The sequence below is a fragment of the Salvelinus fontinalis genome, chromosome 22 (genome assembly GCF_029448725.1).
Source record: "Salvelinus fontinalis isolate EN_2023a chromosome 22, ASM2944872v1, whole genome shotgun sequence".
In the NCBI taxonomy this organism is placed as follows: domain Eukaryota; kingdom Metazoa; phylum Chordata; class Actinopteri; order Salmoniformes; family Salmonidae; genus Salvelinus; species Salvelinus fontinalis.
The window spans coordinates 26,139,726-26,164,948 of NC_074686.1; the positions used below are offsets into that span (position 1 = coordinate 26,139,726).

A 25,223-nucleotide genomic window follows, 5' to 3' on the forward strand; every position below is an offset into this window, starting at 1 on the left:
GAGCTGATAGAGCTGATAGAGTTGATAGAGTTGATAGAGTTGTTAGAGTTGATAGATTTGTTAGAGTTGATAGAGTTGATAGAGTTGTTAGAGTTGATAGAGTTGTTAGAGTTGATAGAGTTGATAGAGTTGATAGAGTTGATAGAGTTGATAGAGTTGATAGAGTTGATAGAGTTGACAGAGTTGTTAGAGTTGTTAGAGTTGATAGAGTTGATTGAGTTGACAGAGATGTTAGAGTTGTTAGAGTTGATAGAGTTGACAGAGTTGAGAGTTGATAGAGTTGATAGAGTTGATAGAGTTGATAGAGTTGATAGAGTTGATAGAGTTGATAGAGTTGTTAGAGTTGTTAGAGTTGTTTGATTTGTTAGAGTTGTTTGATTTGTTTGATTTGTTAGAGTTGATAGAGTTGTTAGAGTTGATAGAGTTGATAGAGTTGATAGAGTTTATAGAGTTGTTAGAGTTGATAGAGTTGTTTGATTTGTTAGAGTTGTTAGAGTTGTTAGAGTTGAGAGTTGATAGAGTTGATAGAGTTGATAGAGTTGATAGTGTTGATAGAGTTGATAGAGTTGATAGAGTTGTTAGAGTTGTTAGAGTTGTTAGAGTTGTTTGATCTGTTAGAGTTGATAGAGTTGATAGAGTTGTTAGAGTTGTTAGAGTTGTTTGATTTGTTAGAGTTGGTAGAGCTGATAGAGTTGTTAGAGTTGATAGAGTTGTTAGAGTTGATAGAGTTGTTAGAGTTGATAGAGTTGTTAGAGTTGATCGAGTTTTTTAGTTCTTAGAGTTGTTAGAGTTGATAGAGTTGTTTGATTTGTTTGAATCCATAGAGTTGATAGAGTTGATAGAGTTGACAGAGTTGTTAGAGTTGTTAGAGTTGATCGAGTTTTTTTAGTTCTTAGAGTAGTTAGAGTTGATAGAGTTGTTTGATTTGTTTGAATCCATAGAGTTGATAGAGTTGATAGAGTTGACAGAGTTGTTAGAGTTGTTAGAGTTGATAGAGTTGATTGAGTTGACAGAGATGTTAGAGTTGTTAGAGTTGATAGAGTTGACAGAGTTGAGAGTTGATAGAGTTGATAGAGTTGATAGAGTTGATAGAGTTGTTAGAGTTGTTAGAGTTGTTTGATTTGTTAGAGTTGTTTGATTTGTTAGAGTTGATAGAGTTGTTAGAGTTGTTAGAGTTGATAGAGTTGATAGAGTTGATAGAGTTGATAGAGTTGATAGAGTTGTTAGAGTTGATAGAGTTGTTTGATTTGTTAGTGTTGTTAGAGTTGTTAGAGTTGTTAGAGTTGAGAGTTGTTAGAGTTGATAGAGTTGATAGAGTTGATAGTGTTGATAGAGTTGTTAGAGTTGATAGAGTTGATAGAGTTGTTAGAGTTGATAGAGTTGATAGAGTTGATAGAGTTGCTAGAGTTGATAGAGTTGTTAGAGTTGATAGAGTTGATAGAGTTGATAGAGCTGATAGAGCTGATAGAGTTGATAGAGTTGATAGAGTTGTTAGAGTTGATAGATTTGTTAGAGTTGATAGAGTTGATAGAGTTGTTAGAGTTGATAGAGTTGTTAGAGTTGATAGAGTTGATAGAGTTGATAGAGTTGATAGAGTTGACAGAGTTGTTAGAGTTGTTAGAGTTGTTAGAGTTGTTAGAGTTGTTAGAGTTGATAGAGTTGATAGAGTTGATAGAGTTGATAGAGTTGATAGAGTTGATAGAGTTGACAGAGTTGTTAGAGTTGTTAGAGTTGATAGAGTTGATTGAGTTGACAGAGATGTTAGAGTTGTTAGAGTTGATAGAGTTGACAGAGTTGAGAGTTGATAGAGTTGATAGAGTTGATAGAGTTGATAGAGTTGTTAGAGTTGTTAGAGTTGTTTGATTTGTTAGAGTTGTTTGATTTGTTTGATTTGTTAGAGTTGATAGAGTTGTTAGAGTTGATAGAGTTGATAGAGTTGATAGAGTTTATAGAGTTGTTAGAGTTGATAGAGTTGTTTGATTTGTTAGAGTTGTTAGAGTTGAGAGTTGATAGAGTTGATAGAGTTGATAGAGTTGATAGTGTTGATAGAGTTGATAGAGTTGATAGAGTTGTTAGAGTTGTTAGAGTTGTTAGAGTTGTTTGATCTGTTAGAGTTGATAGAGTTGATAGAGTTGTTAGAGTTGTTAGAGTTGTTTGATTTGTTAGAGTTGGTAGAGCTGATAGAGTTGTTAGAGTTGATAGAGTTGTTAGAGTTGATAGAGTTGTTAGAGTTGATAGAGTTGTTAGAGTTGATCGAGTTTTTTAGTTCTTAGAGTTGTTAGAGTTGATAGAGTTGTTTGATTTGTTTGAATCCATAGAGTTGATAGAGTTGATAGAGTTGACAGAGTTGTTAGAGTTGTTAGAGTTGATAGAGTTGATTGAGTTGACAGAGATGTTAGAGTTGTTAGAGTTGACAGAGTTGAGAGTTGATAGAGTTGATAGAGATGATAGAGTTGATAGAGTTGATAGAGTTGATAGAGTTGATAGAGTTGTTAGAGTTGTTTGATTTGTTAGAGTTGTTTGATTTGTTAGAGTTGATAGAGTTGTTAGAGTTGATAGAGTTGATAGAGTTGATAGAGTTGATAGAGTTGATAGAGTTGATAGAGTTGTTTGATTTGTTAGAGTTGTTAGAGTTGTTAGAGTTGTTAGAGTTGTTAGAGTTGTTAGAGTTGAGAGTTGTTAGAATTGATAGAGTTGATAGAGTTGATAGAGTTGATAGTGTTGATAGAGTTTTTAGAGTTGATAGAGTTGTTTGATTTGTTTGAATCCATAGAGTTGTTAGAGTTGATAGAGTTGACAGAGTTGAGAGTTGATAGAGTTGATAGAGTTGATAGAGTTGATAGAGTTGTTAGAGTTGTTAGAGTTGTTTGATTTGTTAGAGTTGATAGAGTTGTTAGAGTTGATAGAGTTGATAGAGTTGATAGAGTTGATAGAGTTGATAGAGTTGTTAGAGTTGATTGAGTTGTTTGATTTGTTAGAGTTGTTGGAGTTGTTAGAGTTGTTAGAGTTGAGAGTTGTTAGAGTTGATAGAGTTGATAGAGTTGATAGAGTTGATAGTGTTGATAGAGTTGTTAGAGTTGATAGAGTTGTTAGAGTTGTTTGATTTGTTAGAGTTGATAGAGTTGATAGAGTTGTTAGAGTTGTTAGAGTTGTTTGATTTGTTAGAGTTGATAGAGCTGATAGAGTTGTTAGAGTTGATAGAGTTGATAGAGTTGATAGAGTTGATAGAGTTGATTGAGTTGTTAGAGTTGTTAGAGTTGTTTGATTTGTTAGAGTTGTTTGATTTGTTAGAGTTGATAGAGTTGTTAGAGTTGATAGAGTTGTTAGAGTTGATAGAGTTGATAGAGTTGATAGAGTTGATAGAGTTGTTAGAGTTGTTAGAGTTGATAGAGTTGAGAGTTGATAGAGTTGATAGAGTTGATAGAGTTGATAGTGTTGATAGAGTTGATAGAGTTGTTAGAGTTGTTAGAGTTGTTAGAGTTGTTTGATCTGTTAGAGTTGATAGAGTTGATAGAGTTGTTAGAGTTGTTAGAGTTGTTTGATTTGTTAGAGTTGGTAGAGCTGATAGAGTTGTTAGAGTTGATAGAGTTGTTAGAGTTGATAGAGTTGTTAGAGTTGATAGAGTTGTTAGAGTTGATCGAGTTTTTTAGTTCTTAGAGTTGTTAGAGTTGATAGAGTTGTTTGATTTGTTTGAATCCATAGAGTTGATAGAGTTGATAGAGTTGACAGAGTTGTTAGAGTTGTTAGAGTTGATAGAGTTGATTGAGTTGACAGAGATGTTAGAGTTGTTAGAGTTGATAGAGTTGACAGAGTTGAGAGTTGATAGAGTTGATAGAGATGATAGAGTTGATAGAGTTGATAGAGTTGATAGAGTTGATAGAGTTGTTAGAGTTGTTTGATTTGTTAGAGTTGTTTGATTTGTTAGAGTTGATAGAGTTGTTAGAGTTGATAGAGTTGATAGAGTTGATAGAGTTGATAGAGTTGATAGAGTTGATAGAGTTGTTTGATTTGTTAGAGTTGTTAGAGTTGTTAGAGTTGTTAGAGTTGTTAGAGTTGTTAGAGTTGAGAGTTGTTAGAGTTGATAGAGTTGATAGAGTTGATAGAGTTGATAGTGTTGATAGAGTTTTTAGAGTTGATAGAGTTGTTTGATTTGTTTGAATCCATAGAGTTGATAGAGTTGATAGAGTTGACAGAGTTGTTAGAGTTGTTAGAGTTGATAGAGTTGATTGAGTTGACAGAGATGTTAGAGTTGTTAGAGTTGATAGAGTTGACAGAGTTGAGAGTTGATAGAGTTGATAGAGTTGATAGAGTTGATAGAGTTGTTAGAGTTGTTAGAGTTGTTTGATTTGTTAGAGTTGATAGAGTTGTTAGAGTTGATAGAGTTGATAGAGTTGATAGAGTTGATAGAGTTGATAGAGTTGTTAGAGTTGATAGAGTTGTTTGATTTGTTAGAGTTGTTAGAGTTGTTAGAGTTGTTAGAGTTGAGAGTTGTTAGAGTTGATAGAGTTGATAGAGTTGATAGTGTTGATAGAGTTGTTAGAGTTGATAGAGTTGTTAGAGTTGTTTGATTTGTTAGAGTTGATAGAGTTGATAGAGTTGTTAGAGTTGTTAGAGTTGTTTGATTTGTTAGAGTTGATAGAGCTGATAGAGTTGAGAGTTGATAGAGTTGATAGAGTTGATAGAGATGATAGAGTTGATAGAGTTGATAGAGTTGATAGAGTTGATAGAGTTGTTAGAGTTGTTTGATTTGTTAGAGTTGTTTGATTTGTTAGAGTTGATAGAGTTGTTAGAGTTGATAGAGTTGATAGAGTTGATAGAGTTGATAGAGTTGATAGAGTTGATAGAGTTGTTTGATTTGTTAGAGTTGTTAGAGTTGTTAGAGTTGTTAGAGTTGTTAGAGTTGTTAGAGTTGTTAGAGTTGAGAGTTGTTAGAGTTGATAGAGTTGATAGAGTTGATAGAGTTGATAGTGTTGATAGAGTTTTTAGAGTTGATAGAGTTGTTTGATTTGTTTGAATCCATAGAGTTGATAGAGTTGATAGAGTTGACAGAGTTGTTAGAGTTGTTAGAGTTGATAGAGTTGATTGAGTTGACAGAGATGTTAGAGTTGTTAGAGTTGATAGAGTTGACAGAGTTGAGAGTTGATAGAGTTGATAGAGTTGATTGAGTTGTTAGAGTTGTTAGAGTTGTTAGAGTTGTTTGATTTGTTAGAGTTGATAGAGTTGTTAGAGTTGATAGAGTTGATAGAGTTGATAGAGTTGATAGAGTTGATAGAGTTGTTAGAGTTGATAGAGTTGTTTGATTTGTTAGAGTTGTTAGAGTTGTTAGAGTTGTTAGAGTTGAGAGTTGTTAGAGTTGATAGAGTTGATAGAGTTGATAGAGTTGATAGTGTTGATAGAGTTGTTAGAGTTGATAGAGTTGTTAGAGTTGTTTGATTTGTTAGAGTTGATAGAGTTGATAGAGTTGATAGAGTTGTTAGAGTTGTTAGAGTTGTTTGATTTGTTAGAGTTGATAGAGCTGATAGAGTTGTTAGAGTTGATAGAGTTGATAGAGTTGATAGAGTTGATAGAGTTGATTGAGTTGTTAGAGTTGTTAGAGTTGTTTGATTTGTTAGAGTTGTTTGATTTGTTAGAGTTGATAGAGTTGTTAGAGTTGATAGAGTTGTTAGAGTTGATAGAGTTGATAGAGTTGATAGAGTTGATAGAGTTGATAGAGTTGTTAGAGTTGTTAGAGTTGATAGAGTTGTTAGAGTTGTTAGAGTTGTTTGATTTGTTAGAGTTGATAGACTTGATAGAGTTGTTAGAGTTGTTAGAGTTGTTTGATTTGTTAGAGTTGATAGAGTTGTTAGAGTTGATAGAGTTGTTAGAGTTGATCGAGTTTTTTTAGTTCTTAGAGTAGTTAGAGTTGATAGAGTTGTTTGATTTGCTTGAATTCATAGAGTTGATAGAGTTGATAGAGTTGACAGAGTTGTTAGAGTTGATAGAGTTGATAGAGTTGATAGAGTTGTTAGAGTTGATAGAGTTGTTTGATTTGTTAGTGTTGTTAGAGTTCTTAGAGTTCTTAGAGCTGATAGAGTTCTTAGAGCTGATAGAGTTGATAGAGTTGATAGAGTTGTTAGAGTTGATAGAGTCGTTAGAGTTGATAGAGTTGTTGGTGTTGATAGAGTTGATAGAGGTGTTAGAGTTGTTAGAGTTGATAGAGTTGTTAAAGTTGATAGAGTTGTTAGTGTTGATAGAGTTGATAGAGTTGTTAGAGTTGTTAGAGTTGTTAGAGATGTTAGAGGTGATAGAGTTGATAGAGTTGATAGAGTTGATAGAGTTGTTAGAGTTGTTAGAGTTGTTAGAGTTGATAGAGCTGATAGAGTTGTTAGAGTTGATAGAGTTGATAGAGTTGATAGAGTTGTTAGAGTTGATAGAGTTGATAGAGCTGATAGAGCTGATAGAGTTGATAGAGTTGTTAGAGTTGTTAGAGTTGTTTGATTTGTTAGAGTTGTTAGAGTTGATAGAGTTGATAGAGTTGATAGAGTTGATAGAGTTGATAGAGTTGACAGAGTTGTTAGAGTTGTTAGAGTTGTTAGAGTTGTTAGAGTTGATAGAGTTGATAGAGTTGATAGAGTTGATAGAGTTGATAGAGTTGATAGAGTTTACAGAGTTTACAGAGTTTACAGAGTTTACAGAGTTGTTAGAGTTGTTAGAGTTGTTAGAGTTGTTAGAGTTGTTAGAGTTGATAGAGTTGACAGAGTTGATAGAGTTGTTAGAGTTGTTAGAGTTGTTAGAGTTGATAGAGTTGATAGAGTTGAGAGTTGATAGAGTTGATAGAGTTGATAGAGTTGATAGAGTTGATAGAGTTGATAGAGTTGTTTGATTTGTTAGAGTTGTTTGATTTGTTAGAGTTGTTTGATTTGTTAGAGTTGTTTGATTTGTTAGAGTTGTTAGAGTTGTTAGAGTTGATAGAGTTGATAGAGTTGATAGAGTTGATAGAGTTGTTAGAGTTGATAGAGTTGATAGAGTTGATAGAGTTGTTAGAGTTGTTAGAGTTGATAGAGTTGATAGAGTTGATAGAGCTGATAGAGCTGATAGAGTTGATAGAGTTGTTAGAGTTGTTTGATTTGTTAGAGTTGTTAGAGTTGTTATAGTTGATAGAGTTGTTAGAGTTGATAGAGTTGTTAGAGTTGATAGAGTTGTTAGAGTTGATAGAGTTGATAGAGTTGATAGAGTTGATAGAGTTGATAGAGTTGACAGAGTTGTTAGAGTTGTTAGAGTTGATAGAGTTGATTGAGTTGACAAAGATGTTAGAGTTGTTAGAGTTGATAGAGTTGATAGAGTTGACAGAGTTGACAGAGTTGAGAGTTGATAGAGTTGATAGAGTTGATAGAGTTGATAGAGTTGATAGAGTTGATAGAGTTGATAGAGTTGATAGAGTTGTTAGAGTTGTTAGAGTTGTTAGAGATGTTAGAGGTGATAGAGTTGATAGAGTTGATAGAGTTGATAGAGTTGTTAGAGTTGTTAGAGTTGTTAGAGTTGATAGAGCTGATAGAGTTGTTAGAGTTGATAGAGTTGATAGAGTTGATAGAGTTGTTAGAGTTGATAGAGTTGATAGAGCTGATAGAGCTGATAGAGTTGATAGAGTTGTTAGAGTTGTTAGAGTTGTTTGATTTGTTAGAGTTGTTAGAGTTGATAGAGTTGATAGAGTTGATAGAGTTGATAGAGTTGATAGAGTTGATAGAGTTGACAGAGTTGTTAGAGTTGTTAGAGTTGTTAGAGTTGTTAGAGTTGATAGAGTTGATAGAGTTGATAGAGTTGATAGAGTTGATAGAGTTGATAGAGTTGATAGAGTTTACAGAGTTTACAGAGTTTACAGAGTTGTTAGAGTTGTTAGAGTTGTTAGAGTTGTTAGAGTTGTTAGAGTTGATAGAGTTGACAGAGTTGATAGAGTTGTTAGAGTTGTTAGAGTTGTTAGAGTTGATAGAGTTGATAGAGTTGAGAGTTGATAGAGTTGATAGAGTTGATAGAGTTGATAGAGTTGATAGAGTTGATAGAGTTGTTTGATTTGTTAGAGTTGTTTGATTTGTTAGAGTTGTTTGATTTGTTAGAGTTGTTTGATTTGTTAGAGTTGTTAGAGTTGTTAGAGTTGATAGAGTTGATAGAGTTGATAGAGTTGATGGAGTTGTTAGAGTTGATAGAGTTGATAGAGTTGATAGAGTTGTTAGAGTTGTTAGAGTTGATAGAGTTGATAGAGTTGATAGAGCTGATAGAGCTGATAGAGTTGATAGAGTTGTTAGAGTTGTTTGATTTGTTAGAGTTGTTAGAGTTGTTATAGTTGATAGAGTTGTTAGAGTTGTTAGAGTTGTTAGAGTTGATAGAGTTGATATAGTTGATAGAGTTGATAGAGTTGATAGAGTTGATAGAGTTGATAGAGTTGATAGAGTTGACAGAGTTGTTAGAGTTGTTAGAGTTGATAGAGTTGATTGAGTTGACAAAGATGTTAGAGTTGTTAGAGTTGATAGAGTTGATAGAGTTGACAGAGTTGACAGAGTTGAGAGTTGATAGAGTTGATAGAGTTGATAGAGTTGATAGAGTTGATAGAGTTGATAGAGTTGATAGAGTTGATAGAGTTGATAGAGTTGATAGAGTTGTTAGAGTTGTTTGATTTGTTAGAGTTGTTTGATTTTTTAGAGTTGTTAGAGTTGATAGAGTTGTTAGAGTTGATAGAGTTGATAGAGTTGATAGAGTTGTTAGAGTTGTTAGAGTTGAGAGTTGTTAGAGTTGTTAGAGTTGATAGAGTTGATAGAGTTGATAGAGTTGATAGAGTTGATAGAGTTGTTAGAGTTGATAGAGTTGTTAGAGTTGATAGAGTTGATAGAGTTGACAGAGTTGACAGAGTTGTTAGAGTTGTTAGAGTTGTTAGAGTTGTTAGAGTTGTTAGAGTTGATAGAGTTGTTAGAGTTGATAGAGTTGATAGAGTTGACAGAGTTGTTAGAGTTGTTAGAGTTGATAGAGTTGTTAGAGTTGATAGAGTTGATAGAGTTGATAGAGTTGATAGAGTTGACAGAGTTGTTAGAGTTGTTAGAGTTGATAGAGTTGATTGAGTTGACAGAGATGTTAGAGTTGTTAGAGTTGATAGAGTTGACAGAGTTGAGAGTTGATAGAGTTGATAGAGTTGATAGAGTTGATAGAGTTGATAGAGTTGTTAGAGTTGTTAGAGATGTTTGATTTGTTAGAGTTGTTTGATTTGTTAGAGTTGATAGAGTTGTTAGAGTTGATAGAGTTGATAGAGTTGATAGAGTTGATAGAGTTGTTAGAGTTGATAGAGTTGTTTGATTTGTTAGAGTTGTTAGAGTTGTTAGAGTTGAGAGTTGATAGAGTTGATAGAGTTGATAGAGTTGATAGAGTTGATAGAGTTGATAGAGTTGATAGAGTTGTTAGAGTTGATAGAGTTGTTTGATTTGTTAGAGTTGTTAGAGTTGTTAGAGTTGTTAGAGTTGTTAGAGTTGAGAGTTGTTAGAGTTGATAGAGTTGATAGAGTTGATAGAGTTGATAGTGTTGATAGAGTTTTTAGAGTTGATAGAGTTGTTTGATTTGTTTGAATCCATAGAGTTGATAGAGTTGATAGAGTTGACAGAGTTGTTAGAGTTGTTAGAGTTGATAGAGTTGATTGAGTTGACAGAGATGTTAGAGTTGTTAGAGTTGATAGAGTTGACAGAGTTGAGAGTTGATAGAGTTGATAGAGTTGATAGAGTTGATAGAGTTGTTAGAGTTGTTAGAGTTGTTTGATTTGTTAGAGTTGATAGAGTTGTTAGAGTTGATAGAGTTGATAGAGTTGATAGAGTTGATAGAGTTGTTTGATTTGTTAGAGTTGTTAGAGTTGTTAGAGTTGTTAGAGTTGAGAGTTGTTAGAGTTGATAGAGTTGATAGAGTTGATAGAGTTGATAGTGTTGATAGAGTTGTTAGAGTTGATAGAGTTGTTAGAGTTGTTTGATTTGTTAGAGTTGATAGAGTTGATAGAGTTGTTAGAGTTGTTAGAGTTGTTTGATTTGTTAGAGTTGATAGAGCTGATAGAGTTGTTAGAGTTGATAGAGTTGATAGAGTTGATAGAGTTGATAGAGTTGATAGAGTTGTTAGAGTTGTTAGAGTTGTTTGATTTGTTAGAGTTGTTTGATTTGTTAGAGTTGTTAGAGTTGATAGAGTTGTTAGAGTTGATAGAGTTGATAGAGTTGATAGAGTTGATAGAGTTGTTAGAGTTGATAGAGTTGATAGAGTTGATAGAGATGACAGAGTTGTTAGAGTTGTTAGAGTTGTTAGAGTTGTTAGAGTTGATAGAGTTGTTAGAGTTGATAGAGTTGATAGAGTTGATAGAGTTGTTAGAGTTGATAGACTTGATAGAGTTGATAGAGTTGATAGAGTTGATAGAGTTGTTAGAGTTGTTAGAGTTGTTAGAGTTGATAGAGTTGATAGAGTTGTTAGAGTTGTTAGAGTTGTTAGAGTTGTTAGAGTTGTTAGAGTTGATAGAGTTGTTAGAGTTGATAGAGTTGATAGAGTTGTTAGAGTTGTTAGAGTTGATAGAGTTGATAGAGTTGATAGAGCTGATAGAGCTGATAGAGTTGATAGAGTTGTTAGAGTTGATAGAGTTGTTAGAGTTGATAGAGTTGATAGAGTTGATAGAGTTGTTAGAGTTGATAGAGTTGTTAGAGTTGATAGAGTTGATAGAGTTGATAGAGTTGACAGAGTTGTTAGAGTTGTTAGAGTTGTTAGAGTTGTTAGAGTTGATAGAGTTGATAGAGTTGATAGAGTTGATAGAGTTGATAGAGTTGACAGAGTTGTTAGAGTTGTTAGAGTTGATAGAGTTGATTGAGTTGACAGAGATGTTAGAGTTGTTAGAGTTGATAGAGTTGACAGAGTTGAGAGTTGATAGAGTTGATAGAGTTGATAGAGTTGATAGAGTTGATAGAGTTGATAGAGTTGTTAGAGTTGTTAGAGTTGTTTGATTTGTTAGAGTTGTTTGATTTGTTTGATTTGTTAGAGTTGACAGAGTTGTTAGAGTTGATAGAGTTGATAGAGTTGATAGAGTTTATAGAGTTGTTAGAGTTGATAGAGTTGTTTGATTTGTTAGAGTTGTTAGAGTTGTTAGAGTTGAGAGTTGATAGAGTTGATAGAGTTGATAGAGTTGATAGTGTTGATAGAGTTGTTAGAGTTGATAGAGTTGTTAGAGTTGTTAGAGTTGTTAGAGTTGTTTGATCTGTTAGAGTTGATAGAGTTGATAGTGTTGTTAGAGTTGTTAGAGTTGTTTGATTTGTTAGAGTTGATAGAGCTGATAGAGTTGTTAGAGTTGATAGAGTTGATAGAGTTGATAGAGTTGTTAGAGTTGTTAGAGTTGTTTGATTTGTTAGAGTTGATAGAGTTGTTAGAGTTGATAGAGTTGTTAGAGTTGATAGAGTTGATAGAGTTGATAGAGTTGATAGAGTTGTTTGATTTGTTAGAGTTGTTAGAGTTGAGAGTTGTTAGAGTTGATAGAGTTGATAGAGTTGATAGAGTTGATAGAGTTGATAGAGTTGTTAGAGTTGATAGAGTTGTTAGAGTTGTTTGATTTGTTAGAGTTGATAGAGTTGATAGAGTTGTTAGAGTTGTTAGAGTTGTTTGATTTGTTAGAGTTGATAGAGCTGATAGAGTTGTTAGAGTTGATAGAGTTGATAGAGTTGATAGAGTTGATAGAGTTGATAGAGTTGATAGAGTTGTTAGAGTTGTTAGAGTTGTTAGAGTTGTTTGATTTGTTAGAGTTGTTTGATTTGTTAGAGTTGTTAGAGTTGATAGAGTTGTTAGAGTTGATAGAGTTGATAGAGTTGATAGAGTTGTTAGAGTTGATAGAGTTGATAGAGTTGATAGAGTTGATAGAGTTGTTAGAGTTGATAGAGTTGATAGAGTTGATAGAGTTGACAGAGTTGTTAGAGTTGTTAGAGTTGATAGAGTTGATAGAGTTGATAGAGTTGATAGAGTTGTTAGAGTTGATAGAGTTGATAGAGTTGATAGAGTTGTTAGAGTTGTTAGAGTTGATAGAGTTGATAGAGTTGATAGAGCTGATAGAGCTGATAGAGTTGATAGAGTTGTTAGAGTTGTTTGATTTGTTAGAGTTGTTAGAGTTGTTAGAGTTGATAGAGTTGTTAGAGTTGATAGAGTTGTTAGAGTTGATAGAGTTGATATAGTTGATAGAGTTGATAGAGTTGATAGAGTTGATAGAGTTGATAGAGTTGATAGAGTTGACAGAGTTGTTAGAGTTGTTAGAGTTGATAGAGTTGATTGAGTTGACAAAGATGTTAGAGTTGTTAGAGTTGATAGAGTTGATAGAGTTGACAGAGTTGACAGAGTTGAGAGTTGATAGAGTTGATAGAGTTGATAGAGTTGATAGAGTTGATAGAGTTGATAGAGTTGTTAGAGTTGTTTGATTTGTTAGAGTTGTTTGATTTTTTAGAGTTGTTAGAGTTGATAGAGTTGTTAGAGTTGATAGAGTTGATAGAGTTGATAGAGTTGATAGAGTTGTTAGAGTTGTTAGAGTTGAGAGTTGTTAGAGTTGTTAGAGTTGATAGAGTTGATAGAGTTGATAGAGTTGATAGAGTTGATAGAGTTGTTAGAGTTGATAGAGTTGATAGAGTTGATAGAGTTGATAGAGTTGACAGAGTTGACAGAGTTGTTAGAGTTGTTAGAGTTGTTAGAGTTGTTAGAGTTGATAGAGTTGTTAGAGTTGATAGAGTTGATAGAGTTGACAGAGTTGTTAGAGTTGATAGAGTTGTTAGAGTTGATAGAGTTGATAGAGTTGATAGAGTTGATAGAGTTGACAGAGTTGTTAGAGTTGTTAGAGTTGATAGAGTTGATTGAGTTGACAGAGATGTTAGAGTTGTTAGAGTTGATAGAGTTGACAGAGTTGAGAGTTGATAGAGTTGATAGAGTTGATAGAGTTGATAGAGTTGATAGAGTTGTTAGAGTTGTTAGAGATGTTTGATTTGTTAGAGTTGTTTGATTTGTTAGAGTTGATAGAGTTGTTAGAGTTGATAGAGTTGATAGAGTTGATAGAGTTGATAGAGTTGTTAGAGTTGATAGAGTTGTTTGATTTGTTAGAGTTGTTAGAGTTGTTAGAGTTGAGAGTTGATAGAGTTGATAGAGTTGATAGAGTTGATAGAGTTGATAGAGTTGATAGAGTTGTTAGAGTTGATAGAGTTGTTTGATTTGTTAGAGTTGTTAGAGTTGTTAGAGTTGTTAGAGTTGAGAGTTGTTAGAGTTGATAGAGTTGATAGAGTTGATAGAGTTGATAGAGTTGATAGAGTTGATAGTGTTGATAGAGTTTTTAGAGTTGATAGAGTTGTTTGATTTGTTTGAATCCATAGAGTTGATAGAGTTGATAGAGTTGACAGAGTTGTTAGAGTTGTTAGAGTTGATAGAGTTGATTGAGTTGACAGAGATGTTAGAGTTGTTAGAGTTGATAGAGTTGACAGAGTTGAGAGTTGATAGAGTTGATAGAGTTGATAGAGTTGATAGAGTTGTTAGAGTTGTTAGAGTTGTTTGATTTGTTAGAGTTGATAGAGTTGTTAGAGTTGATAGAGTTGATAGAGTTGATAGAGTTGATAGAGTTGTTTGATTTGTTTGAGTTGTTAGAGTTGTTAGAGTTGTTAGAGTTGAGAGTTGTTAGAGTTGATAGAGTTGATAGAGTTGTTAGAGTTGATAGAGTTGTTAGAGTTGTTTGATTTGTTTGATTTGTTAGAGTTGATAGAGTTGATAGAGTTGTTAGAGTTGTTAGAGTTGTTTGATTTGTTAGAGTTGATAGAGTTGTTAGAGTTGATAGAGTTGATAGAGTTGACAGAGTTGACAGAGTTGTTAGAGTTGTTAGAGTTGTTAGAGTTGTTAGAGTTGTTAGAGTTGATAGAGTTGATTGAGTTGACAGAGATGTTAGAGTTGTTAGAGTTGATAGAGTTGACAGAGTTGAGAGTTGATAGAGTTGATAGAGTTGATAGAGTTGATAGAGTTGATAGAGTTGTTAGAGTTGTTAGAGATGTTTGATTTGTTAGAGTTGTTTGATTTGTTAGAGTTGATAGAGTTGATAGAGTTGTTAGAGTTGATAGAGTTGTTTGATTTGTTAGAGTTGTTAGAGTTGATAGAGTTGTTTGATTTGTTAGAGTTGTTAGAGTTGTTAGAGTTGAGAGTTGATAGAGTTGATAGAGTTGATAGAGTTGATAGAGTTGATAGAGTTGATAGAGTTGTTAGAGTTGATAGAGTTGTTTGATTTGTTAGAGTTGTTAGAGTTGTTAGAGTTGTTAGAGTTGTTAGAGTTGAGAGTTGTTAGAGTTGATAGAGTTGATAGAGTTGATAGAGTTGATAGTGTTGATAGAGTTTTTAGAGTTGATAGAGTTGTTTGATTTGTTTGAATCCATAGAGTTGATAGAGTTGATAGAGTTGACAGAGTTGTTAGCGTTGTTAGAGTTGATAGAGTTGATTGAGTTGACAGAGATGTTAGAGTTGTTAGAGTTGATAGAGTTGACAGAGTTGAGAGTTGATAGAGTTGATAGAGTTGATAGAGTTGATAGAGTTGTTAGAGTTGTTAGAGTTGTTTGATTTGTTAGAGTTGATAGAGTTGTTAGAGTTGATAGAGTTGATAGAGTTGATAGAGTTGATAGAGTTGTTTGATTTGTTAGAGTTGTTAGAGTTGTTAGAGTTGTTAGAGTTGAGAGTTGTTAGAGTTGATAGAGTTGATAGAGTTGATAGAGTTGATAGTGTTGATAGAGTTGTTAGAGTTGATAGAGTTGTTAGAGTTGTTTGATTTGTTAGAGTTGATAGAGTTGATAGAGTTGTTAGAGTTGTTAGAGTTGTTTGATTTGTTAGAGTTGATAGAGTTGTTAGAGTTGATAGAGTTGATAGAGTTGATAGAGTTGACAGAGTTGACAGAGTTGACAGAGTTGACAGAGTTGTTAGAGTTGTTAGAGTTGTTAGAGTTGATAGAGTTGTTAGAGTTGATAGAGTTGATAGAGTTGACAGAGTTGTTAGAGTTGTTAGAGTTGATAGAGTTGTTAGAGTTGATAGAGTTGATAGAGTTGATAGAGTTGATAGAGTTGACAGAGTTGTTAGAGTTGTTAGAGTTGATAGAGTTGATTGAGTTGACAGAGATGTTAGAGTTGTTAGAGTTGATAGAGTTGACAGAGTTGAGAGTTGATAGAGTTGATAGAGTTGATAGAGTTGATAGAGTTGATAGAGTTGTTAGAGTTGTTAGAGATGTTTGATTTGTTAGAGTTGTTTGATTTGTTAGAGTTGATAGAGTTGTTAGAGTTGATAGAGTTGATAGAGTTGATAGAGTTGTTAGAGTTGATAGAGTTGTTTGATTTGTTAGAGTTGTTAGAGTTGTTAGAGTTGAGAGTTGATAGAGTTGATAGAGTTGATAGAGTTGATAGAGTTGATAGAGTTGATAGAGTTGTTAGAGTTGATAGAGTTGTTTGATTTGTTAGAGTTGTTAGAGTTGTTAGAGTTGTTAGAGTTGAGAGTTGTTAGAGTTGATAGAGTTGATAGAGTTGATAGAGTTGATAGTGTTGATAAAGTTTTTAGAGTTGATAGAGTTGTTTGATTTGTTTGAATCCATAGAGTTGATAGAGTTGATAGAGTTGACAGAGTTGTTAGAGTTGTTAGAGTTGATAGAGTTGATTGAGTTGACAGAGATGTTAGAGTTGTTAGAGTTGATAGAGTTGACAGAGTTGAGAGTTGATAGAGTTGATAGAGTTGATAGAGTTGATAGAGTTGTTAGAGTTGTTAGAGTTGTTTGATTTGTTAGAGTTGATAGAGTTGTTAGAGTTGATAGAGTTGATAGAGTTGTTAGAGTTGATAGAGTTGTTAGAGTTGTTTGATTTGTTAGAGTTGATAGAGTTGATAGAGTTGATAGAGTTGTTAGAGTTGTTAGAGTTGTTAGAGTTGATAGAGCTGATAGAGTTGTTAGAGTTGATAGAGTTGATAGAGTTGATAGAGTTGATAGAGTTGATAGAGTTGATAGAGTTGTTAGAGTTGTTAGAGTTGTTTGATTTGTTAGAGTTGTTTGATTTGTTTGATTTGTTAGAGTTGATAGAGTTGTTAGAGTTGATAGAGTTGATAGAGTTGATAGAGTTGTTAGAGTTGATAGAGTTGATAGAGTTGACAGAGTTGTTAGAGTTGTTAGAGTTGTTAGAGTTGTTAGAGTTGATAGAGTTGTTAGAGTTGATAGAGTTGATAGAGTTGATAGAGTTGTTAGAGTTGATAGACTTGATAGAGTTGATAGAGTTGATAGAGTTGATAGAGTTGTTAGAGTTGTTAGAGTTGTTAGAGTTGATAGAGTTGATAGAGTTGTTAGAGTTGTTAGAGTTGATAGAGTTGTTAGAGTTGATAGAGTTGATAGAGTTGATAGAGTTGATAGAGTTGTTAGAGTTGTTAGAGTTGATAGAGTTGATAGAGTTGATAGAGCTGATAGAGTTGATAGAGTTGTTAGAGTTGATAGAGTTGTTAGAGTTGATAGAGTTGATAGAGTTGATAGAGTTGTTAGAGTTGATAGAGTTGTTAGAGTTGATAGAGTTGATAGAGTTGATAGAGTTGATAGAGTTGACAGAGTTGTTAGAGTTGTTAGAGTTGTTAGAGTTGTTAGAGTTGATAGAGTTGTTAGAGTTGATAGAGTTGATAGAGTTGATAGAGTTGATAGAGTTGATAGAGTTGACAGAGTTGACAGAGTTGTTAGAGTTGATAGAGTTGATTGAGTTGACAGAGATGTTAGAGTTGTTAGAGTTGATAGAGTTGACAGAGTTGAGAGTTGATAGAGTTGATAGAGTTGATAGAGTTGATAGAGTTGATAGAGTTGATAGAGTTGATAGAGTTGATAGAGTTGTTAGAGTTGTTAGAGTTGTTTGATTTGTTAGAGTTGTTTGATTTGTTTGATTTGTTAGAGTTGACAGAGTTGTTAGAGTTGATAGAGTTGATTGAGTTGACAGAGATGTTAGAGTTGTTAGAGTTGATAGAGTTGACAGAGTTGAGAGTTGATAGAGTTGATAGAGTTGATAGAGTTGATAGAGTTGATAGAGTTGATAGAGTTGTTAGAGTTGTTAGAGTTGTTTGATTTGTTAGAGTTGTTTGATTTGTTTGATTTGTTAGAGTTGACAGAGTTGTTAGAGTTGATAGAGTTGATAGAGTTGATAGAGTTTATAGAGTTGTTAGAGTTGATAGAGTTGTTTGATTTGTTAGAGTTGTTAGAGTTGTTAGAGTTGAGAGTTGATAGAGTTGATAGAGTTGATAGAGTTGATAGTGTTGATAGAGTTGTTAGAGTTGATAGAGTTGTTAGAGTTGTTAGAGTTGTTAGAGTTGTTTGATCTGTTAGAGTTGATAGAGTTGATAGAGTTGATAGAGTTGTTAGAGTTGTTAGTTGTTTGATTTGTTAGAGTTGATAGAGTTGTTAGAGTTGATAGAGTTGTTAGAGTTGATAGAGTTGATAGAGTTGATAGAGTTGATAGAGTTGTTTGATTTGTTAGAGTTGTTAGAGTTGAAAGTTGTTAGAGTTGATAGAGTTGATAGAGTTGATAGAGTTGATAGAGTTGATAGAGTTGTTAGAGTTGATAGAGTTGTTAGAGTTGTTTGATTTGTTAGAGTTGATAGAGTTGATAGAGTTGATAGAGTTGTTAGAGTTGTTAGAGTTGTTTGATTTGTTAGAGTTGATAGAGCTGATAGAGTTGTTAGAGTTGATAGAGTTGATAGAGTTGATAGAGTTGATAGAGTTGTTAGAGTTGTTAGAGTTGTTAGAGTTGTTAGAGTTGTTTGATTTGTTAGAGTTGTTTGATTTGTTTGATTTGTTAGAGTTGTTAGAGTTGATAGAGTTGTTAGAGTTGATAGAGTTGATAGAGTTGATAGAGTTGTTAGAGTTGATAGAGTTGATAGAGTTGATAGAGTTGACAGAGTTGTTAGAGTTGTTAGAGTTGTTAGAGTTGATAGAGTTGTTAGAGTTGATAGAGTTGTTAGAGTTGATAGACTTGATAGAGTTGATAGAGTTGATAGAGTTGATAGAGTTGTTAGAGTTGTTAGAGTTGTTAGAGTTGATAGAGTTGTTAGAGTTGATAGAGTTGATAGAGTTGATAGAGTTGTTAGAGTTGATAGAGTTGATAGAGTTGATAGAGTTGACAGAGTTGTTAGAGTTGTTAGAGTTGTTAGAGTTGATAGAGTTGTTAGAGTTGATAGAGTTGATAGAGTTGATAGAGTTGTTAGAGTTGATAGAGTTGATAGAGTTGATAGAGTTGACAGAGTTGTTAGAGTTGTTAGAGTTGTTAGAGTTGATAGAGTTGTTAGAGTTGATAGAGTTGTTAGAGTTGATAGACTTGATAGAGTTGATAGAGTTGATAGAGTTGATAGAGTTGTTAGAGTTGTTAGAGTTGTTAGAGTTGATAGAGTTGTTAGAGTTGATAGAGTTGATAGAGTTGATAGAGTTGTTAGAGTTGATAGAGTTGATAGAGTTGATAGAGTTGACAGAGTTGTTAGAGTTGTTAGAGTTGTTAGAGTTGATAGAGTTGTTAGAGTTGATAGAGTTGTTAGAGTTGATAGACTTGATAGAGTTGATAGAGTTGATAGAGTTGATAGAGTTGTTAGAGTTGTTAGAGTTGTTAGAGTTGATAGAGTTGATAGAGTTGATAGAGTTGTTAGAGTTGTTAGAGTTGATAGAGTTGATAGAGTTGATAGAGCTGATAGAGCTGATAGAGTTGATAGACTTGTTAGAGTTGATAGAGTTGTTAGAGTTGATAGAGTTGATAGAGTTGATAGAGTTGTTAGAGTTGATAGAGTTGTTAGAGTTGATAGAGTTGATAGAGTTGATAGAGTTGATAGAGTTGATAGAGTTGACAGAGTTGTTAGAGTTGTTAGAGTTGTTAGAGTTGTTAGAGTTGTTAGAGTTGATAGAGTTGTTAGAGTTGATAGAGTTGATAGAGTTGATAGAGTTGATAGAGTTGATAGAGTTGACAGAGTTGTTAGAGTTGTTAGAGTTGATAGAGTTGATTGAGTTGACAGAGATGTTAGAGTTGTTAGAGTTGATAGAGTTGACAGAGTTGAGAGTTGATAGAGTTGATAGAGTTGATAGAGTTGATAGAGTTGATAGAGTTGTTAGAGTTGTTAGAGTTGTTAGAGTTGTTTGATTTGTTAGAGTTGTTTGATTTGTTTGATTTGTTAGAGTTGACAGAGTTGTTAGAGTTGATAGAGTTGATAGAGTTGATAGAGTTGATAGAGTTGATAGAGTTGATAGAGTTGTTAGAGTTGTTAGAGTTGTTAGAGTTGTTTGATTTGTTAGAGTTGTTTGATTTGTTTGATTTGTTAGAGTTGACAGAGTTGTTAGAGTTGATAGAGTTGATAGAGTTGATAGAGTTTATAGAGTTGTTAGAGTTGATAGAGTTGTTTGATTTGTTAGAGTTGTTAGAGTTGTTAGAGTTGAGAGTTGATAGAGTTGATAGAGTTGATAGAGTTGATAGTGTTGATAGAGTTGTTAGAGTTGATAGAGTTGTTAGAGTTGTTAGAGTTGTTAGAGTTGTTTGATCTGTTAGAGTTGATAGAGTTGATAGAGTTGTTAGAGTTGTTAGAGTTGTTTGATTTGTTAGAGTTGATAGAGCTGATAGAGCTGATAGAGTTGTTAGAGTTGATAGAGTTGTTAGAGTTGATAGAGTTGTTAGAGTTGATAGAGTTGTTAGAGTTGATCGAGTTTTTTAGTTCTTAGAGTTGTTAGAGTTGATAGAGTTGTTTGATTTGTTTGAATCCATAGAGTTGATAGAGTTGATAGAGTTGATAGAGTTGACAGAGTTGTTAGAGTTGTTAGAGTTGATAGAGTTGATTGAGTTGATTGAGTTGACAGAGATGTTAGAGTTGTTAGAGTTGATAGAGTTGACAGAGTTGATAGAGTTGATAGAGTTGATAGAGTTGATAGAGTTGATAGAGTTGATAGAGTTGTTTGATTTGTTAGAGTTGTTAGAGTTGTTAGAGTTGTTAGAGTTGTTAGAGTTGAGAGTTGTTAGAGTTGATAGAGTTGATAGAGTTGATAGAGTTGATAGTGTTGATAGAGTTTTTAGAGTTGATAGAGTTGTTTGATTTGTTTGAATCCATAGAGTTGATAGAGTTGATAGAGTTGACAGAGTTGTTAGAGTTGTTAGAGTTGATAGAGTTGATTGAGTTGACAGAGATGTTAGAGTTGTTAGAGTTGATAGAGTTGACAGAGTTGAGAGTTGATAGAGTTGATAGAGTTGATAGAGTTGATAGAGTTGTTAGAGTTGTTAGAGTTGTTTGATTTGTTAGAGTTGATATAGTTGTTAGAGTTGATAGAGTTGATAGAGTTGATAGAGTTGATAGAGTTGATAGAGTTGTTTGATTTGTTAGAGTTGTTAGAGTTGTTAGAGTTGTTAGAGTTGAGAGTTGTTAGAGTTGATAGAGTTGATAGAGTTGATAGAGTTGATAGTGTTGATAGAGTTGTTAGAGTTGATAGAGTTGTTAGAGTTGTTTGATTTGTTAGAGTTGATAGAGTTGATAGAGTTGTTAGAGTTGTTAGAGTTGTTTGATTTGTTAGAGTTGATAGAGTTGTTAGAGTTGATAGAGTTGATAGAGTTGATAGAGTTGACAGAGTTGACAGAGTTGACAGAGTTGACAGAGTTGTTAGAGTTGTTAGAGTTGTTAGAGTTGATAGAGTTGTTAGAGTTGATAGAGTTGATAGAGTTGACAGAGTTGTTAGAGTTGTTAGAGTTGATAGAGTTGTTAGAGTTGATAGAGTTGATAGAGTTGATAGAGTTGATAGAGTTGACAGAGTTGTTAGAGTTGTTAGAGTTGATAGAGTTGATTGAGTTGACAGAGATGTTAGAGTTGTTAGAGTTGATAGAGTTGACAGAGTTGAGAGTTGATAGAGTTGATAGAGTTGATAGAGTTGATAGAGTTGATAGAGTTGTTAGAGTTGTTAGAGATGTTTGATTTGTTAGAGTTGTTTGATTTGTTAGAGTTGATAGAGTTGTTAGAGTTGATAGAGTTGATAGAGTTGATAGAGTTGTTAGAGTTGATAGAGTTGTTTGATTTGTTAGAGTTGTTAGAGTTGTTAGAGTTGAGAGTTGATAGAGTTGATAGAGTTGATAGAGTTGATAGAGTTGATAGAGTTGATAGAGTTGTTAGAGTTGATAGAGTTGTTTGATTTGTTAGAGTTGTTAGAGTTGTTAGAGTTGTTAGAGTTGTTAGAGTTGAGAGTTGTTAGAGTTGATAGAGTTGATAGAGTTGATAGAGTTGATAGTGTTGATAAAGTTTTTAGAGTTGATAGAGTTGTTTGATTTGTTTGAATCCATAGAGTTGATAGAGTTGATAGAGTTGACAGAGTTGTTAGAGTTGTTAGAGTTGATAGAGTTGATTGAGTTGACAGAGATGTTAGAGTTGTTAGAGTTGATAGAGTTGACAGAGTTGAGAGTTGATAGAGTTGATAGAGTTGATAGAGTTGATAGAGTTGTTAGAGTTGTTAGAGTTGTTTGATTTGTTAGAGTTGATAGAGTTGTTAGAGTTGATAGAGTTGATAGAGTTGTTAGAGTTGATAGAGTTGTTAGAGTTGTTTGATTTGTTAGAGTTGATAGAGTTGATAGAGTTGATAGAGTTGTTAGAGTTGTTAGAGTTGTTAGAGTTGATAGAGCTGATAGAGTTGTTAGAGTTGATAGAGTTGATAGAGTTGATAGAGTTGATAGAGTTGATAGAGTTGATAGAGTTGTTAGAGTTGTTAGAGTTGTTTGATTTGTTAGAGTTGTTTGATTTGTTTGATTTGTTAGAGTTGATAGAGTTGTTAGAGTTGATAGAGTTGATAGAGTTGATAGAGTTGTTAGAGTTGATAGAGTTGATAGAGTTGACAGAGTTGTTAGAGTTGTTAGAGTTGTTAGAGTTGTTAGAGTTGATAGAGTTGTTAGAGTTGATAGAGTTGATAGAGTTGATAGAGTTGTTAGAGTTGATAGACTTGATAGAGTTGATAGAGTTGATAGAGTTGATAGAGTTGTTAGAGTTGTTAGAGTTGTTAGAGTTGATAGAGTTGATAGAGTTGTTAGAGTTGTTAGAGTTGATAGAGTTGTTAGAGTTGATAGAGTTGATAGAGTTGATAGAGTTGATAGAGTTGATAGAGTTGATAGAGTTGATAGAGTTGATAGAGTTGTTTGATTTGTTAGAGTTGTTAGAGTTGTTAGAGTTGTTAGAGTTGTTAGAGTTGAGAGTTGTTAGAGTTGATAGAGTTGATAGAGTTGATAGAGTTGATAGTGTTGATAGAGTTTTTAGAGTTGATAGAGTTGTTTGATTTGTTTGAATCCATAGAGTTGATAGAGTTGATAGAGTTGACAGAGTTGTTAGAGTTGTTAGAGTTGATAGAGTTGATTGAGTTGACAGAGATGTTAGAGTTGTTAGAGTTGATAGAGTTGACAGAGTTGAGAGTTGATAGAGTTGATAGAGTTGATAGAGTTGATAGAGTTGTTAGAGTTGTTAGAGTTGTTTGATTTGTTAGAGTTGATATAGTTGTTAGAGTTGATAGAGTTGATAGAGTTGATAGAGTTGATAGAGTTGATAGAGTTGTTAGAGTTGATAGAGTTGTTTGATTTGTTAGAGTTGTTAGAGTTGTTAGAGTTGTTAGAGTTGAGAGTTGTTAGAGTTGATAGAGTTGATAGAGTTGATAGAGTTGATAGTGTTGATAGAGTTGTTAGAGTTGTTTGATTTGTTAGAGTTGATAGAGTTGATAGAGTTGTTAGAGTTGTTAGAGTTGATAGAGTTGTTAGAGTTGTTAGAGATGTTTGATTTGTTAGAGTTGTTTGATTTGTTAGAGTTGATAGAGTTGTTAGAGTTGATAGAGTTGATAGAGTTGATAGAGTTGATAGAGTTGTTAGAGTTGATAGAGTTGTTTGATTTGTTAGAGTTGTTAGAGTTGTTAGAGTTGAGAGTTGATAGAGTTGATAGAGTTGATAGAGTTGATAGAGTTGATAGAGTTGATAGAGTTGTTAGAGTTGATAGAGTTGTTTGATTTGTTAGAGTTGTTAGAGTTGTTAGAGTTGTTAGAGTTGTTAGAGTTGAGAGTTGTTAGAGTTGATAGAGTTGATAGAGTTGATAGAGTTGATAGTGTTGATAGAGTTTTTAGAGTTGATAGAGTTGTTTGATTTGTTTGAATCCATAGAGTTGATAGAGTTGATAGAGTTGACAGAGTTGTTAGAGTTGTTAGAGTTGATAGAGTTGATTGAGTTGACAGAGATGTTAGAGTTGTTAGAGTTGATAGAGTTGACAGAGTTGAGAGTTGATAGAGTTGATAGAGTTGATAGAGTTGATAGAGTTGTTAGAGTTGTTAGAGTTGTTTGATTTGTTAGAGTTGATAGAGTTGTTAGAGTTGATAGAGTTGATAGAGTTGATAGAGTTGATAGAGTTGTTTGATTTGTTAGAGTTGTTAGAGTTGTTAGAGTTGTTAGAGTTGAGAGTTGTTAGAGTTGATAGAGTTGATAGAGTTGATAGAGTTGATAGTGTTGATAGAGTTGTTAGAGTTGATAGAGTTGTTAGAGTTGTTTGATTTGTTAGAGTTGATAGAGTTGATAGAGTTGTTAGAGTTGTTAGAGTTGTTTGATTTGTTAGAGTTGATAGAGTTGTTAGAGTTGATAGAGTTGATAGAGTTGATAGAGTTGACAGAGTTGACAGAGTTGACAGAGTTGACAGAGTTGTTAGAGTTGTTAGAGTTGTTAGAGTTGATAGAGTTGTTAGAGTTGATAGAGTTGATAGAGTTGACAGAGTTGTTAGAGTTGTTAGAGTTGATAGAGTTGTTAGAGTTGATAGAGTTGATAGAGTTGATAGAGTTGATAGAGTTGACAGAGTTGTTAGAGTTGTTAGAGTTGATAGAGTTGATAGAGTTGATAGAGTTGTTAGAGTTGTTAGAGTTGATAGAGTTGATAGAGTTGTTAGAGTTGTTAGAGTTGATAGAGTTGTTAGAGTTGATAGAGTTGATAGAGTTGATAGAGTTGATAGAGTTGATAGAGTTGATAGAGTTGATAGAGTTGATAGAGTTGTTTGATTTGTTAGAGTTGTTAGAGTTGTTAGAGTTGTTAGAGTTGTTAGAGTTGAGAGTTGTTAGAGTTGATAGAGTTGATAGAGTTGATAGTGTTGATAGAGTTTTTAGAGTTGATAGAGTTGTTTGATTTGTTTGAATCCATAGAGTTGATAGAGTTGATAGAGTTGACAGAGTTGTTAGAGTTGTTAGAGTTGATAGAGTTGATTGAGTTGACAGAGATGTTAGAGTTGTTAGAGTTGATAGAGTTGACAGAGTTGAGAGTTGATAGAGTTGATAGAGTTGATAGAGTTGTTAGAGTTGTTAGAGTTGTTTGATTTGTTAGAGTTGATATAGTATTTAGAGTTGATAGAGTTGATAGAGTTGATAGAGTTGATAGAGTTGATAGAGTTGTTAGAGTTGATAGAGTTGTTTGATTTGTTAGAGTTGTTAGAGTTGTTAGAGTTGTTAGAGTTGAGAGTTGTTAGAGTTGATAGAGTTGATAGAGTTGATAGAGTTGATAGTGTTGATAGAGTTGTTAGAGTTGTTTGATTTGTTAGAGTTGATAGAGTTGATAGAGTTGTTAGAGTTGTTAGAGTTGATAGAGTTGTTAGAGTTGTTAGAGATGTTTGATTTGTTAGAGTTGTTTGATTTGTTAGAGTTGATAGAGTTGTTAGAGTTGATAGAGTTGATAGAGTTGATAGAGTTGATAGAGTTGTTAGAGTTGATAGAGTTGTTTGATTTGTTAGAGTTGTTAGAGTTGTTAGAGTTGAGAGTTGATAGAGTTGATAGAGTTGATAGAGTTGATAGAGTTGATAGAGTTGATAGAGTTGATAGAGTTGTTAGAGTTGATTGATTTGTTAGAGTTGTTAGAGTTGTTAGAGTTGTTAGAGTTGTTAGAGTTGAGAGTTGTTAGAGTTGATAGAGTTGATAGAGTTGATAGAGTTGATAGTGTTGATAGAGTTTTTAGAGTTGATAGAGTTGTTTGATTTGTTTGAATCCATAGAGTTGATAGAGTTGATAGAGTTGACAGAGTTGTTAGAGTTGTTAGAGTTGATAGAGTTGATTGAGTTGACAGAGATGTTAGAGTTGTTAGAGTTGATAGAGTTGACAGAGTTGAGAGTTGATAGAGTTGATAGAGTTGATAGAGTTGATAGAGTTGTTAGAGTTGTTAGAGTTGTTTGATTTGTTAGAGTTGATAGAGTTG

General features: G+C 33.4%; 1 protein-coding gene across 1 annotated transcript in view; it reads right to left on the minus strand.

Annotated features, from left to right (window-relative positions):
• LOC129820332 (GATA zinc finger domain-containing protein 14-like) overlaps positions 1–25,223 on the minus strand; it is a 194,156-nt gene that overhangs the window by 63,561 nt on the left and 105,372 nt on the right. The window contains exons 2-4 of the mRNA XM_055877402.1: positions 3,450–3,524; positions 1,091–1,174; positions 563–658 (exon numbers count right to left, since the gene is read on the minus strand). Of these exons, the coding sequence (XP_055733377.1) occupies positions 563–658; positions 1,091–1,174; positions 3,450–3,524 (255 nt within the window). The remainder of the gene's footprint in view (positions 1–562; positions 659–1,090; positions 1,175–3,449; positions 3,525–25,223) is intronic.